A 17,771-nucleotide genomic window follows, 5' to 3' on the forward strand; every position below is an offset into this window, starting at 1 on the left:
AGTGGTTTATGAAGTAAAACACTGCAACGGTTGTTGTAAAATCATTTATTGAGAAAGTGGTTTATAGAAAAAAGACACTTCAACTATTGTTGTAAAAGCATTTATTAAGAATACGGTGTATAAAGAAAGAATACACTACACTGAATGTTGTAAGCATTTATTAAGCAAATGGCAGAGTAGAGAGAAATTGAAAATGTATTAGCTTTGCTAAAGAAAGAAGAAATGCAAGCATCATCGTCGTATGTTTTCTGGACGAGGCACAGAATGCAGCAGGGAAAGGGTCCGAGTCCGAAGAAGGAGGACGAAGAGCCGAAAGGCTTTATGTGGACAGGTCCAAAAGGAATGTCCAGAACTTCAATGAATTATGAGGGGATTGCCAAATGAACAAGTCCTAGGGAGTTTCCAGGAGGAGATTTCTGAAGATGTCAAAAAGTTTTATGGACTTTAGAAGATGAAGGCAGACGCTGATTCACCAAGGACGGCCTCTCCGGTGTCAGATGCCTTGCCATTGCGCCTCTTGCAGTTAAAACTTGCAACAATTTGGTTTTGATTTACTTTTATTTATGTTTTATATATTAGTACCTTTTATGTAAACTAGTTAACCTGTATTTAATAAAAAAATACATATAATTGAAAATAAGAAGCTCGTCTGCCATAAGTCTCTGCTTTCCAAAAGATTGAGCTGAACTTACCACGAAGAAGTCTTCTGTAACCTAATTACTGTAAGTATGAATATTCAATTGCTTATTAATTAGAACAGATTTGACTTACTTTACCTAACCTGAGAATAATTAAAATAAGGTAAAAGGTGTTCAAAATTGCACACCATAAAACAAGACGTAATTGATAACTAATTGGTATACAACAAACAAGTGTCTTTGGATCTATTTTATATTTGATCATTTATAAATCAATGTATAATGGATTATGAGTATGCACATTGAAAAAGCAAATGCATGACAAGTAATTATAAAAATAAAATAAATGTAACTTTAACAGTTCTTATAATGCAGTAATGAGTCTCTATAAATATATTTATGAAATAGTAATACTTCCTTATAAATAAGTATAAATGGGGCTATAGTTCATTGTAAGCATGGTCTTCATAGAAAGTGTTGCCAAAACAAAACCTATTCATCAAAGATTTTCATTTCTCAGAGGAATTTCCCATGATCTCTCACTCACAGTAAGGAATGCAAAAGATAGATTGATTTTGAAATCCCTGGAATGACTTTGCACAATATCCATTGACAGATGCACTCTTGTAAATCCTCTCTGGGTCACCAAAGGATATCCACACTGTGTGCTCAGGACATTCAACCCTGCCTCATTTATACAGCAAATAGATCTTATGCAGAATGATAAATTTCATTATGAATAAAAGCACTTAGTTAATGGTAGGTCCAATGTCGATGTCAAATTTATTTCTATAACACTATTATAAACAACATAAGTTGACTTCAGTCAATGTACTTTACAATAATAAATCAAGAGCCTTAAAATAATAATAGGTCGATATTTCAAACTAATGTAAACTGTTAAGAAAGAGGTCAACTTTATAGAAAAATAAATAAAAAGGACATACATTTTGTAGAGCTTGACACACACATTCAGAGAAAACAACAAAGTTGAAGCCAGCATGCAGGGTGCGGATGTTATGGATTGACAGAAGATGAGGGAAGGAGAGCCAGGACCATAGAATGTGAGGGGACCTAGTTTGGTTTGGTTCAAGGAAGTCCGAAGAAATGATCACGGGGGAGCCAGAGCTTTGGATGTCCAAGGCAGAGCTTGAGGAATTAAAAGACTGAGGTGGAGCCAGTGGGACCAGGGACCAAGGCAGGGCAAGACATACGAAGGACCACAGTGGATCAGAGGACAGAGGCAGAACTGGAGGATCAAAGGACAAAGGTGAAGCTGGACAGTTAGGAAACTGAGACTGAGCCAGTGGGATTGAGGACCAAGGCAGAGCCAGAGGGATGGAGGACTCATGTGGAGTTGAAGGATTGGAGACCCAAGACAAAGCCACAAGAATGGAGGTCTGAGGTGGAGCCATGGGATCACAGGCCAAAGTGGAGGATGGGGAATCAGGGACCCCAGTGGAGGCAACAGGATGGAGGACCACGGTGGAGCTGAGGGGCCGAAGAGTCAAGGTGGAGCTGAAGGATTAAAGGGCCAATGTGGAGTTTGTTGATAGAGTGGGTGAAGCTGGAGGTCCTTGGTCCCCTGAGTGTTCATCACCCCTGGAGGGACAGAGCCATAGTTTTGGATGGAACCAGAGAAGGAGGAGGGGCTGGGTCTTGGCAGGACTAGGAAGTATATCATGCTGGACAGAACCAGCGGAGGAGGAAGGGTAAGAGTTAATTAAGCCAGACTAAACCATCAGAGAATGAGGGATTGTATCTACCTCAAGCAGGATTAAAGGGGTGGCCAGACTAACATTTGAGAGCAGTGTCATCGATGTCACCTAGTTTTAAAGATGATGCCAACCACATCTTGTTTGGTAGCACTAGGGATTACATTAATCATAAAACTGTTGTATGTAAGGGTCTATGGCAGGCTCAGGGTCTGTCGTAGACATTTGCGCAGGCTTAGGGTTCATGGTAGGCATGTGTGCTAGCTCGAGGCCCATAGCTGTGTGTGCTGGCTCGAGGTCTTGTAGTGAAGGAGATTAAGAGATCCAGGGCTGGAGTGGCTCAGGGATGAGCTCTGGGGAGTAGAGGTCATCCTCCACCATCCCATCATTTGAAGAGCCAATTGGCAAAACATTGGCAAAAAAAAATCAAAAAATTGTCAAAACACCATTGGCAATGATCATTAGCATGTACTAATGACTTCAGAGGGTGCTTTAAACCTTTAATTTAATTAGAAGGATAAGCTGGACAACCACTTGATACATTTGTCGGTCTAATCAGTTATAGTCATTGATCTAATTGCAGGCTTTTTATTAACAAACACGAGAGGATAATCCTAAAGTATGTGCAAACATACCATCTTAACAAAAGCATGTTAAGGCAAGATTAGACACTAAACTGAGGAAACAAAGGGATATTTATACAATGAGCTCACCTAGAAACAAGTGATGAATAATGAAATATTTTTGTAGGCCAACCCAGAGTTTCACTCTGCAAAAAAAAAAACTATAGGATTTTTTCCATATTTACAGAAAATAAGCTCTGTGACTAACAAAAGTTTATGATTGTTTCACACTCCCATCCGTAAACCGTTCATCGCAAGCTTCGAGATCCCCCAGGTGACACAACAGCCGATTTATTAGCAAACAAATCTATTTCAATAGCAAATATCAAAATCAATATTAATTTGCGTATTATAGCAGCAACTTGCGGTCGATTCTCACCAAATTTGATACATGGCCATGTTTTTATATTATGAAGGAACTTGAAATTTTTTGTAATGGTCAGCCATTTAAATGTGACGCAATTAACAGTGTTTGGCTTCTGGCAGCCATGTTTGTTAGTGTATTTGAGTAAAATTTAAGAAAAATTTACCCAAAGACTTGATTAAACATATGGTTCAAAGTCATAAGGATTTTTCAGTTGTAGTGCCCCCTATGAGCATAATTTCATGTGACTTGTCATTCATCCTCATAATGTATTTGGTCTTGCCTCTTGTGTATAAAATGTTGTTAAATCCGGACTTTGCATTCAGCAAATAAAAGACTATTTGTCAAAATTAGGCAACACCCCAATTATTCATTGGCTTATATCTTTGCAATGCTTAGATGCAGCTAAAATCTGTTGATAACTTTTTGTCATGACGGTCTAAAGACGATGTGAGTCAAATTGTAAATCAGATCAATGGAGTTTAAAAAAGTAGATTTTTCGGAAAATGGACAAAAAGTAAAAAAAATAATAATTGTATTGACAAATTAATATGAGATCTGTTTTGTAGGGCTTGAATAAAGAATTCAAAGGAAATATTTGGCGTAATTTAATTAATAAAAATGGTCATATTAGTGCTAAACTGAATGATGAATATCTGTTGCAATGTTAATTGCACGTAATTTGCTTCTATTAGATGCATAGTTTATGTTATTTAACCATAATCATGATAGCATTATAACTGTCACATTTCACACACTTTATATCCGCAAACAACTGCACACAAACTACACATAGGACTAATAAAACTCAACGAAAATGCTGGAGTCTTAACTCATTCTCATTGTCTTTCATGTAGTGAAACTTCTTGCAGTACTGGTGTGATGCACAATGACTGGTGTGTAAATTCCTCTTTCCCCTTCAAACTGAACATGTTCACTTCATTCGGATTGGAATTTCACATTAATGTTGGAATATAATGTGAAGTCCACTTCACAAAACACTTACAATCGAATGAAACAGACCTAAACACAATAGGTAGCAGCACCTATAATACAAAGGCATTCAGAATCATCTAGAAAGATTTATTATAATATAATAAATCTTTATTATAATTTAACATATACATTATATAATCAGAAATAGTGTAAATATGTGAAAATGATTATAACATGCTATTGCTGTTAAACTGAAAAATAAAACATTTAAGATTTTAGTCTGCAACCCAATGTTAAGATTCTAATATACAGTTCTCCATCCACTGGTAAAAGAGAACTTCTCGCTGTTTCTTGTGGTGGTATTTTAGCCAGGGTCATTTTTTATCAGGGTTTCGTCTAATCACAGAAAACATCTAGAATAAAGCAACCATCAGAAATAGGGCACTGACTAAAAATATTAACCTACATACTGTGAAGAACAGACGACAGACCTCAGCCAGCAGAAGAACAAGGGCACAAACCTACAGCACACTCCTCAAGGGGTCTGTGCAGCACAAGCCTCTTCATGTGTAACAGTGCTTTCCACAGCACCACTACAGATTTTCAAGAAACTAGAGAATACAAAGTGCTGTGAAATTCAAAGGTGTATACACCATGGTAACTGCAGGTTACTTGCAGCTAAGCTATATTTTAATAATAACGTGAGTTTAGGCTTTGGCTCAGCCTTTTTCAGTGTGGATAATTATGAAGGTTTGAGGTATGCAGTACCATGTACCCATGGTTATAGAATTTTTTTATTTTTTATTAGAGCAAATGTCATTAATGACGTCAAAACTCACACCTTCCAAAGACGAAAAAAGAAAATTAGGGATTTTGATGGGGATTATGATTTTGTGACTGGTGGCATTTTACAACAATATAATATACATTACCATTTACATATGCAACATGTATTTTCCTACATTCTAGACAATGCATTTAATGAATATCTGTATTCATATATTCGTTCATCTTGATTGATGTTATTTTAATAAAATACAATTTGTTCATTGTTAAATCGTGTTATTTCTTGATGCTTTACATCACTTTAATATTTAAATGAATTAGTACTCCTTAAGTTGTTGAGACATTGGAGAGAGAGAGAAAAAATTATATTTGTTTATTTTTAATGAGAATTTGTCACTGTTCTATCATCGCTGTTGTTACAAAACTTCATTCTTAAGATATAAAACAAAATAAAAGAACAAAAGTCAATTAATCCAACATTTTTCCAAAAACCCAATATGATTGAACTTGCATTTTTCCAACGTGTTAAAATATGGGGTATCAGACAGGGATTGGAAGCATGAGCATCATTCATTGCCAACATTAGATAAATATGAGTTTTATTTCCCTGAGTCATGGTCAAATTTCTGCATACAGTGTAGGAACAGTACAGGTCCTTCTCAAAAAATTAGCATATTGTGATAAAGTTCATTATTTTCCATAATGTAATGATAAAAATTAAACTTTCATATATTTTAGATTCATTGCACACCAACTGAAATATTTCAGGTCTTTTATTGTTTTAATACTGATGATTTTGGCATACAGCTCATGAAAACCCCAAATTCCTGTCTCAAAAAATTAGCATATCATGAAAAGGGTCTCTAAACGAGCTATTAACCTAATCATCTGAATCAACTAATTAACTCTAAACACCTGCAAAAGATTCCTGAGGCTTGTAAAAACTCCCAGCCTGTTTCATTACTCAAAACCGCAATCATGGGTAAGACTGCCGACCTGACTGCTGTCCAGAAGGCCATCATTGACACCCTCTATTGAGTGCATAACTGAACATAATTATTTGAAGGTTGACTTTTATTTTTGTATTAAAAACACCTCTTTTATTGGTCGGATGAAATATGCTAAATTTTTGAGACCGGAATTTTGGGGTTTCATGAGCTGTATGCCAAAATCATCAGTATTAAACAATAAAAGACCTGAAATATTTCAGTTGGTGTGCAATGAATCTAAAATATATGAAAGTTTAATTTTTATCATTACATTATGGAAAATAATGAACTTTATCACAATATGCTAATTTTTTGAGAAGGACCTGTATATTCGATGTATGTCCATTTTGTCAAGGCACATTTATGTGGTCAAGTGTAATTTGAATGTACATAGACAATCAGACATCTTTTTGGTCCATAAAAATGGATATAAGGTGACCAAAATTAAATACCAAAAGAAAAAGATTTAACAGGATTCTAGCAAAATCTGTGTTTGGACCATGAACAAAGAGGAAAATCTGGAATGATTTTTCCTCCCCTTTATTCACCCGTCTCCATGTTGGTATGTAACAGACACTTTTCACAATCCAAACAATCCCAAATGGACAACAATTTGTGTAACATTCTGTTCTAGATTATGATCACTGTTTCATGTAGATCCACAAAAGATTGTTTGACCCTTTGATTCATGATTAACCCATATCCTCTCCTCGCAGTTCAGAATGACCCCAAAGACATAAAATTACACTTTTTTTTGGTCCATAAAGCTTATACAATTATTATAATTTATTTTTAAATTGTTGAAATAAAACGATCACAAATAATACAAATACAGATTTTGTTTGGAGATGTTTTATTTACCTCTAAATTACTAGATTTTATCAGTAATTCAGAATACTTCATATTATTTCACTTAAATATAAAATAATAGCTCAAAAGATATCTGGGTGTCTCTTGCCGACCTCTTGTATATATATATATATATATATAAAAAAATGATAGAACATATTTCATGGCTCTTGCCTTTAGACAGCCTTATATCTCTATATGGAGCAAATGAACTTTTCCCCTGGGTCCTAAAGTCAGTTTTTCTGTTTTTTTCTTCTTCAGTATGCATATATTTAAACATTATAAAATAATTTTTGGGTAAAGTTTTAGCATTTTTAGTTTTAATTTTGAGAATTTTAGGTTTGTATTTATACTGTAAGTATCAGAATTTGTAATAATTTAAGCTAGTAAGGTGGGCAGCAGAAAAAATAAAAGTTGTGCATTGTGTGTTAAAATCTAACCACTTCATAATGTGTGCAGTCTGCATTGTGACTGATTTTAAATGGGTAATTTCTAGGTGTGTGTGTGTATGCTAGTGTGTTCTGCATTGGGGATGTTCTAGTCTCATGCCTTAATTTGTGTGTGTGTGTGTGTGTGTGTGTGTGTGTGTGTGTGTTTGTCCTAGATTGTGCCAGATTTGTAAAAATCTTTTTGACCAAAAAAATTCCTATGGGGGTCAAATTGACCTACAAGGGAGGATTTGTTACTGTTTTTATTAAAATTACATAAACTCCTTTAATCCAGTCAAAATTTTTTTTTTTTGTATTCCAAACTCAAGTACGACAATTCTCCCAAGGTGTTGGACCACTCCGATGAACATGAAAGGTGTTTAAAACTGAAAGGAAAATGAATTTCGAGTATGAGGTTTGACCTGGAAAAAATAACAATTCTAGGCTTAAGTATGGACACAATCAAACATTTTAATAGTTTGGTTTATTTCACAATTTTTTTCTCTTTTTAAAACATATCAACAGAGTGAATGTGTAACAAAGCAGATTTATACACAAAACAACAACCAAGAAAGATCATTAAGCCTGCTGTTGTGCAACTCCCTTCCTATAACATCCTACTTTTTTCTTTCACTTTCTGCTGCTCTACCCTTCATCACTATCTCTCTCCTGACGCTCTCGCTCTCGTCTCATCTCCTTCAGTTCTTGCCGGTACTTCCTTTCGATGAAGCGCTTCTGATGAGCCATCTGAGGAAAGTTATCTGCAGAAGAAAACAACAAAAAAAACATGTAAAATAGAAAATATGCACCATGAGATTGTTTCCCACAGTGCACTTAAACCTAAAGTGTCATTTCTGCACCACTGGCAGCACCAAATTAAATTGCAAGAGTAACGTCCATTGCCCTCGCCCCATCAAACGGGTGTCATTTGGCACAAGACACTGTGGTATTTTTCACAAAACTGTAAATGGTTTTAAAAGAAACATTCTCAAGTAGGAATGATTAATATCTGTGAATATTAATAGAGAATGACAATGTTTAAGAAGCTTTTCACAAAATCACCCACATTTCTCCAGGGCATCCATGGCTGCACCCATCTCGGCTTGTTGAATGCTGTTGGGATAAAATGGAGGGTTATAAATGTTTAGTAGCTCAAACAATGGATCATCTCATTGTCCCATCATCCCACAGCAGTTTGGTTTTAGACCAGGTAATTCAACCGAAATTGCAAACTGCTGTTTGATTGAAAATCTAAAAGTCCATGGACAGGAGTCAGGTGGTAGGAGCGGTGTTTTTAGATCTAAAAAAGGCTTTCGAAGCGGTCAGTCATAGTCTACTGCTATCCAAGATGACATCCTTTAACTTTTCTGTTGAGACAGTTAGCTGGTTTACATCTTATCTTTAGGACAGACATCAGTGTGTTAAAGTTGGTCAGGATAAGTCACCACTCTTATGCATTCAAAGGGGTATACCACAGGGCTCTATGCTGGGACCTTTGATGTTTAGTCTTTTTATAAATTACTTGCCACAAATCTGTCCGGATGTAAATTGCCAACTTTATGCGGATGATGCTGTTTTTTATGCACCCGCTAAGTCACCCGAACAGTCAGCGGAGGTTCTGACCACTTGTATGGCGGAGGTCAGTAAATGGCTCATTCAAAATCAAATTCTAACTAAAACTGTAGCAATGTGTTTTTCTATTAAAAGTCAAGATGTGGAACAAAATTTTCCAATTAATTTGCAAGATACAGGTCCTTCTCAAAAAATTTGCATATTGTGATAAAGTTCATTAGTTTCCATAATGTAATGATAAAAATTAAACTTTCATGTATTTTAGATTCATTGCACACCAACTGAAATATTTCAGGTCTTTTATTGTTTAAATACTGATTTTATTGTTTAAATACTGAAAACCCAAAATTCCTATCTCAAAAAATTAGCATATTTCATCCGACCAATAAAAGAAGTGTTTTTAATACAAAAAAAAAAGTCAACCTTCAAATAATTATGTTCAGTTATGCCCTCAATACTTGGTCGGGAATCCTTTTGCAGAAATGACTGCTTCAATGCGACGTGACATGGGGGCAATCAGCCTGTGGCACTGCTGAGGTGTTATGGAGGCCCAGGATGCTTCGATAGCGGCCTTAGGGTGTACTCACACTAGCCAGTTTGAACCGTGCCCGAGTGCGTTTGACCACCAAAGCGCGGTTCGTTTGACTAGTGTGAGTGCTCCGAACCGTGCCCGGGCGCGGCTCGATTGGCCGGCCCTGGCCCGCTTGGAAGAGGTGGGCCAGAGCACGGTTCAGTTGGACTCGGGCGCGGTTCGCATGCAGTGTGAGCGCTAACCGTGCTGGAGCACGGAACAGGACGCGTGATGTACGGGAACTGTAGTCCGTAATCAAAGCTGCAAAGTCCTTGCTGCACTTCAGCTGGTACCTTGCAAACCTCCTCATACAAGCAGCACGATTACGTGAAAATTTTCGCGCCACTAAGGCGACACATCTGTTTAACAAGAGGCTGTGAGAGGGCTGTGGACCAAACGACACAAAATTATCCACAAAGAAAACAGAGCGATGGACTCCATTGTGTTCAGAGAGCGCCGCTCGTCTTGTTTATTCCGAAACCGTCGCACTATAATGACGTAAGCGTGCTCCGGCACGAATCCTGAAACCCTATGTGAGTGCAGGCCAGAGGGGGAGTGGGGAGGGGGGACAATCGTACTCGGGCCCGGTTCATGGCAACCGTGCCTAGTGTGAGCACACCCTTAAGCTCATCCAGAGTGTTGGGTCTTGCGTCTCTCAACTTTCTCTTCACAATATCCCACAGATTCTCAATGGGGTTCAGGTCAAGAGAGTTGGCAGGCCAATTGAGCACAGTAATACCATGGTCAGTAAACCATTTACCAGTGGTTTTGGCACTGTGAGCAGGTGCCAGGTCGTGCTGAAAAATGAAATCTTCATCTCCATAAAGCTTTTCAGCAGATAGAAGCATGAAGTGCTCCAAAATCTCCTGATAGCTAGCTGCATTGACCCTGCCCTTGATAAAACACAGTGGACCAACACCAGCAGCTGACATGGCACCCCAGACCATCACTGATGGACCCCAGTCTTCCTCCAGACTCTGGCACCTTGATTTCCGAATGACATGCAACATTTGCTTTCATCCGAAAAAAGTACTTTGGACCACTGAGCAACAGTCCTGTGCTGCTTCTCTGTAGCCCAGGTCAGGCGCTTCTGCCGCTGTTTCTGGTTCAAAAGTGTCTTGACCTGGGGAATGCGGCACCTGTAGCCCATTTCCTGCACACGCCTGTGCACGGTGGCTCTGGATGTTTCTACTCCAGACTCAGTCCACTGCTTCCGCAGGTCCCCCAAGGTCTGGAATCGGTCCTTCTCCACAATCTTCCTCAGGGTCCGGTCACCTCTTCTCGTTGTGCAGCGTTTTTTGCCACACTTTTTCCTTCCCACAGACTTCCCACTGAGGTGCCTTGATACAGCACTCTGGGAACAGCCTATTTGTTCAGAAATTTCTTTGTGTCTTACCCTCTTGCTTGAGGGTGTCAATGATGGCCTTGTGGATAGCAGTCAGGTCAGCAGTCTTATCCATGATTGCGGTTTTGAGTAAATGAAACAGGCTGGGAGTTTTTAAAAGCCTCAGGAATCTTTTGCAGGTGTTTAGAGTTAATTAGTTGATTCAGATGATTAGGTTAATAGCTCGTTTAGAGACCCTTTTCATGATATGCTAATTTTTTGAGATAGGAATTTTGGGTTTTCATGAGCTGTATGCCAAAATCATCAGTATTAAAACAATAAAAGACCTGAAATATTTCAGTTGGTGTGCAATGAATCTAAAATAAATGAAAGTTTAATTTGTATCATTACATTATGGAAAATAATTAACTTTATCACAATATGCTAATTTTTTGAGAAGGACCCGTACAACTATAAAATTGGTAACAGATTATAAATACCTTGGATTGGTCCTTGACCCTCAATTAAAATTTGATAAACATCAAGAAAAATCTGAAAAACTATACAAAGTAACCTAAACTGTTTTAAACTAATTAGACAATATATTCCAAAGCAGGCCGCCCTCCTGTACATGCATGCCATGATATTCTCTCATATATCATACTGCATGACAGTATGGGCACAGGCCACGCTCGCAACAACTAAGCATATTAGGTCATTATATAATCAAACTATAAAGATTATGGATAAGAAGCCAATACGCTATCATCACTGCAATATTCTCCTGAAGTATAAATTGTTAAGCTTTGAAAGCTTTAGTGACTTATGTTTTCTCAAACTAACTTTCAAATGTCTCAATAATATAGCACCTGAGCCACTCAGTTCATTTGTGCAGAGACAAAGCATCAATAGAGTCACCAGAGGCTCTATAAATAACAACTGTATAGTTCCGTACCGTCTTGGATGAAAGCGAAACAGGAATGTACCCATTTGTAGATAACTTGTTTGTGTATGTAAGTGATTTATTTGGTGTGTTTATAGGGATGTTTTTAAGATGAAATAGCAAATGTTGTAGTGTAAAGGCCCAACCATGGACTGGAGTTGAAAATTAGCAATAGCTATAAACTCTTTTTGCATAGCATCGGTTACAGACTTGTCTTGTACTATGTTTTGTACAATTGCAATGTCTATGTCAAATAAATGAATAAATAAATAAAATAAAATCATCATACTACTGAAAGGATTACATCCAGGATTTGGATTTGATGACCAAAAGAATCTACGGTAGGGCCAGATATTATAGGGAGGATATAAGGGAGGCCAAACATTTTAATGCATCTAAACACCAAAATCTTGGTTATAGAGCCTCCAAATATGGCAAACTGATGACATGGTTTGCAATTAGAATGTTTTTTAAAGTTTAAAGTTTTTGGCATTTGCGAATGAGCTCACAAGATACAGGTAACGCCTGTTGCAGAGGCTGTGCGCATGCAGAGCGGGAGCAGCACACACACATTGCTTTCACACTGGCAGTGTTTGTCACGCGCAGCTGGACTGCAGCTTGTGTACTGTATCGTCCGTTCTGTCACGTTTTTCAGGTGTTCTCTGATGACCACTGTCTGTCATGTATTATAAAATGTGTGTATATGTATATATAATACATTTTTTTACATGATAGAAGTAATGTTCAAGTTAAGATATACCTCTAGTTTTATTCATTTAAACAGGCTTTTGAAGTATGGGCAAAAACTCATGGCAATGATGTTTTCTCGTATTTTGTTTTTCTTCTTTCAAAAAGCTGAATGTAATATGGTGATTATGAAACACTGAAAACCTCACTTATATGATTTTATGGTGAAATTTGTTATTTTTCATGTTAACTCAGGTGTATTGTGAAGAAGAACAATGCACTCTGTCTTTAATTCAGATTGATTGGTGCAGCAAAAATATACTCTTCCCCCGAAACGATCGTCAGTGTGAATGCCCCATTGGCGTTGGAAGCAAAAAAAACAAAAACAAAAAACAAGTGGGTGGGTCCTCTCCCAGAAAAATGTTACTGGAGTAAATGTCATTTCATGTATTCTGGTGCCTCTTAATTAAACAAGTAAACTAAACTCCGCTTCACGTCCTGCATTAAATGCACAGCTATCCATGGATCATCCCGCTGCTGTTACCATGGTCATTTAGGTAATCTGCCTGCATTGGAAACTTAAAGCTGTTATTGATGTTTGCAAGGCAATATTTGACTGGAAGGGTAGCCAACAACGGGCGGTTATTTTCGTCAGTTGCAGCTCGTTGAGAAATATAATATAGCGATCCTCAAGTGGAATGGATTTGACTAACGACGCTCTGAAAAGCGAACAGACATATGCGCTGAATTAGAGATGGTAAAAGTGAGTGGGTCCAAATTCCAATATCATTGGTCTTAAAAAGTGGGTTGATCTTGTCCCACCCATATACAATGGTTCCGACGCCCATGGAATGCCCTAATCTGTTAATATGGGTAGTGAAAATATGCACTGTTCAGGTGTCCAGTCTGAAACAGGCCGAAGTTGTTGTGTTATCAAAAAGTATTTTGCTCATACAGTGCTGTGAAAATCTGATTTGGGAGTGAGTGGATTTTCCATAGTATGTCCATTTGGTGTTGAAGTTAGGGTTTCAATTATGCAATCTTCAGGTGTGAAAGCCAAAAAACAAACACTGCACTTCAAAAGAACCACTTCAGTCACACAAGATGGTAGTTTGATAGTCTGGGTATATTTGCAGTTCTGCTTCAAATTCTGACTTAAAGGTGCTCTAAGCGATGTTGGGTGACGTCACTTCTTGTTGACGTTCAAAGTATTCTCAAACAAAACTGAGGCTAGCTCGACCCTCCCTCCTCCTCTTACCGTCCCGTCCACCTCCCTTACGTGCTTCCTGACACAGACTTTTCCGATGTAAATTCGGGACTTCGCGCTTTACTTCCCTATTCTTTGCTATTTGTTAATCAGAACGTCGTCTCTTTGGTCGTGTATCGGCCATATCAAAATTCAAGGGAATATAATTCTAATATAATTCGTTGTCTAGGACATATCTCCTCTAGCTAACTTCCCTCATCATGTTTCTCTCTCCTTCACCCCCCACACCCCCATTCATGTGCACGCGCACTAACCCCACAACCCCAAATCATTCTTGTCGGTTATTGGCTGGAACACTGTTTATGTTTCCTTGTGCGGGTTAGCCCAGTTTGTTTTTCTTGCCGTTTGTGGAGCCTAGGATGTCTACAGAGATCGCGTTTTTTTACATTGTGTTCAGGGGACAGGCAGCTAGCGGATCGTGAGGTGATGTTTGCTGTATGTGACAAAAAATGTTTCAGACTAAAAAACGTGTGACAACGCTTAGAGCACCTTTAAATAGAGAGTTAGAAAATAGTATAGAATCAAGACTGTATGATCTTCTAAGGATATTGAAAACCAAAGTCTGATTGTGTCAACATAAAAAAACAACTGAAACAATCAGAAGACCATATAATATCTTGGAATAAATGAGGTAGATGGCAAAATGTATGCATCAGTGGTTTGTGTGAGGGAATTGAAGGTGATAGTGAAGGTTTTCAGATCTTCTGAAAGAAGAAAGGGTGGAAATAATGAGAGTTATAAACTCAGTATCTGTACAGCCAAAGAAGCAGATAAGGGCTGAAGCCAGAAGACAAAGACACAAAATTAGCGTAAACATTGGTATGGTGTGGAAAGATTTGATGACAAAGAAAAACAGTAGTGATGCCCAAGTTGCTTCTTTTTTGTAGGACAAGTAAGGGAATTAATAGTAGTTTAGACCTCTCTTAAAATGCACCAGTATCAGTGCAATTTACATAAAACTAGTTTCCTTTGATACGATCATGCAGATCCATGTCGATAAACGGCATTGTGGTATTAGTACTTAAAGTAAACGATCAGAGGTGGAAAGAGTACTGAAAAATAATACCTAAGTAAAAGTACAATTACTTTCCAAAAAATGTAGTGCGAGTAGAGTAAAATTACTTGTCCAAAAACCAACTTGAGTCAGAGTAAAAGAGTGGCTTATTTAAAAGTGCTCACAAGTAGTGGATACTGAGCTGCGTATTATACCCTACTGTTCCCTGCAATTTAAAAATGTAGAAACAGTGCACATACTGTAATCCATATTATCTATGTTGTTTGTCAGAAAGAATGAAGAAAACCTATCGTCTAACAGTTTTAATTTTGACTGCCAACATTTGTAAAAGGAGATACCCAGCAATGTAGCAATGAGAGTAAATATATGGGTGTATTATTAGTACCTTGGTCCTTTTCCACAGCCAATACGTTCACCTTTGAAATACACTGCCACCGTGTAGGTCCTGGCATGAGAGGGCCCAACTGTCTGAAGTGTTCTGTAAAACAAGATGAAGAGCATCACAATCGAGATGAGCCAAACCACTTAACCGGAACAATTGAGTGGATTTGTGGTCACATTATACTATTATTACATCAGAATAAAAAAAGAGAAGACAAAACTTTAAACAGTCCAGTGGCCTTACACCAGTAAATGTAAGTAAACGTATAACACAACATACCTTAAAGCTACCGAAAATTATCAAAACTCAACCAAGTCATCCTCATTTATATAGCGCTTTTAACATAATGTTTTAATGTAGATTGACCATTGTAGACCATTGAATATCCAATGTTTATAAATGGTTCGTTCCAATCCTTTGATTCTGATTGGTCAATAGCTGTGTTTTATTCACGATAAAACACGGCTATGAACGTTTCACCCAACGATTCTATGTATCACTACACAACACCCCTAGCAACATAAACATAGGCTATATTATATATTCTCATTGATGTTGTTCATTGAAGCTTATCCTGCTCCTGGAGGGCCACTGTCCTGCAAAGTTTAGTTCCAACCCTCATCAAACACACCTGAATCAACTCATCAAGCTCTTCAGGATCGCTTGAATATACAAAGGCAGGTGTGCTGAAGCAGGTTGGAACTAAACTCTGCATGACAGTGGCCCTCCAGGAGCAGGATTGAAGACCTCTGGAGTAGAGTATAGTGAGAGATCCAGTATAGTGAGAGATCGAGTAAGCGAGTGTCTGCATTTACAACCATTTCTGCCAATGATTCAGTCAGATCGATCTTTAGTTAAGGCCTGTAGATGATTATATGTTTCATATAGATCGTGGGGGACATGTGATCTAGGAAATTACTTTATGGTACCTCACACATTTTCTAACTCTGAATTAAATTGAACTGACTTGTAGAAATAGTGTCATTTAGTTCAATATTTTCTATATAATTGAATCTAAACTTTATTGTTGTAGAATGGATGACTCTTCAAACGCTGTAACGAAGTAACGAAAACAATGGAACAACTTTTCGCAAAAGCGGACATCTCAAAATGTTAACTATATTACCAAACAACTCTATATATAAATTTGGATATGCAAGTGCGTAACTTTATCCCACATATATACAGTATAGCAAGAGTTCTCTAGGTCCACTTTGGAGGTTACCTCCAACCCTCCAACCTCAAAGAAGCTTCTTACTTGTATAGAGGAATGTCTGGCTCTTTGCCCTCTGTCCGCAAGGTTAAACAGCACTGTTGTAGCTGCGATTTTGGATCATTCCAGTCCTGGTTCAAGATGAACTCCTGAATCAATAATTAAACTGGTCAAACAGCAGTACATTGAAAAATAAAAATGTTTTATATACAAATACAAAACAATCACAAGATACAGCAGTTATTTTAGGACAAAAGCATGTCCACTGGCGGAGAGCAGGTTTCTTCCGTGCCAGTGGATGTGTAGGCTAAGACGATAAACGTCTCATGATGAATTCCTAAACATCAATCTCAGTGTCTACAAACTTTGCAGTGTATGTGTAGTAAGTAGAGACAGCAAGCCGGTTTAGTGTTGCTGCGTGTCTATGCAAGTGAATAGCAAGCTGACCCAAGAAGTTCAATGAATCCTGAAGAATTGTCAGTGGGTGTGTGATCAAAACTTCAATAAAAAAAAAAAGTAAAAAATCATAATATTTTAAGTGATCTTTTAAAAAAAAAAGTTAATGTTCACTTTTTAGTTTAATCAGTTAATATTTACAGGGTACCCTGTTCTCGTCTTTTCCCTCAACCATAAGTGCTGTATCAGGGGTGATTTATTATTTTTAACTTGACAGTGTCTTAAAAATATGCTCACAGCAATAGACTATGACAATTAAAAACAGCCAGGTTAGAATAAAAGACCATGTCCTGTGTAAACGCCATCTGATTTCAGTTTTTTTGTTGTTGTTTTTTTTCAGACAGAAAACACATGAGTGGAGATGTGAATCTTTGGGTAAACAGTAAATCGATTCAATTTGCGATTCATAGGTTTTCTATTTGATTCAAGAACGATATTTGCAAATTCAAAACGATTAGACTCGAGACCATTCTCAGTGAGATTCAATGCGATTTGATTAACAATTTGATTCTGCATTTTTTAAGTGCATTCATATGATTATTTACTGCTTCCCCTAATGCATCTTGGTCATGGTGAAAATTACACAGCGACCTGAATGGGGTCAGGGAGTGAGGGCAAAAAAAACTTTTGTCCATTGTTAAATGTTAGTTCATGTTAGTTCTTAATGATGCAACATGTCTTTAACAGCCTAGGAAAATAGGTATATGCAGAAATGTACATAAAACAAGTTCAAGATTATGTAGCCCTGCCCATTTTCAATGCTTGTTGTGTTCTCTTCGGTTTGTATTTCCACAGCATGAAGGTAAGATCTTACAGATTTATGAATGAGCCACTCATTTTAAAGTCTTTCCGGTCTACTGACATTTGTTATGGCATCCACTTCAAACATTACAATGCTCAGGATAACTTCACTTAACTACAATAAGTAAATCCACTTCACTAGCTAATTACTCTTCGACAGAATGCCATTAGAAATATAAAAAGCTAGCCATAAAAACAGAAGTTCAAATTCA

At 37.5% G+C, this 17,771-nt stretch overlaps 1 protein-coding gene across 2 annotated transcripts in view; it reads right to left on the reverse strand.

The window, feature by feature from the left end:
- Window positions 1-7,588: 7,588 nt before the first annotated feature.
- The window catches only part of drosha (drosha ribonuclease III), a 41,756-nt gene continuing 31,573 nt past the window's right edge, over window positions 7,589-17,771 (reverse strand). The window contains exons 28-32 of one of the 2 annotated variants that reach the window (XM_077205906.1): window positions 16,348-16,451; window positions 15,093-15,185; window positions 8,395-8,441; window positions 7,950-8,089; window positions 7,589-7,714 (exon numbers count right to left, since the gene is read on the reverse strand). In XM_077205906.1, coding sequence (XP_077062021.1) covers window positions 7,974-8,089; window positions 8,395-8,441; window positions 15,093-15,185; window positions 16,348-16,451 — 360 coding nt within the window. In that variant the 3' untranslated portion in view covers window positions 7,589-7,714; window positions 7,950-7,973. Of the gene's footprint in view, window positions 7,715-7,779; window positions 8,090-8,394; window positions 8,442-15,092; window positions 15,186-16,347; window positions 16,452-17,771 lie in introns of those variants that run through there. The other variant, XM_077205907.1, reaches the window with a different exon arrangement.

Source organism: Siphateles boraxobius, unplaced genomic scaffold (assembly GCF_051911475.1).
Source record: "Siphateles boraxobius isolate OS27281-9 unplaced genomic scaffold, OSU_SipBor_1 55, whole genome shotgun sequence".
Lineage (NCBI taxonomy): Eukaryota > Metazoa > Chordata > Actinopteri > Cypriniformes > Leuciscidae > Siphateles > Siphateles boraxobius.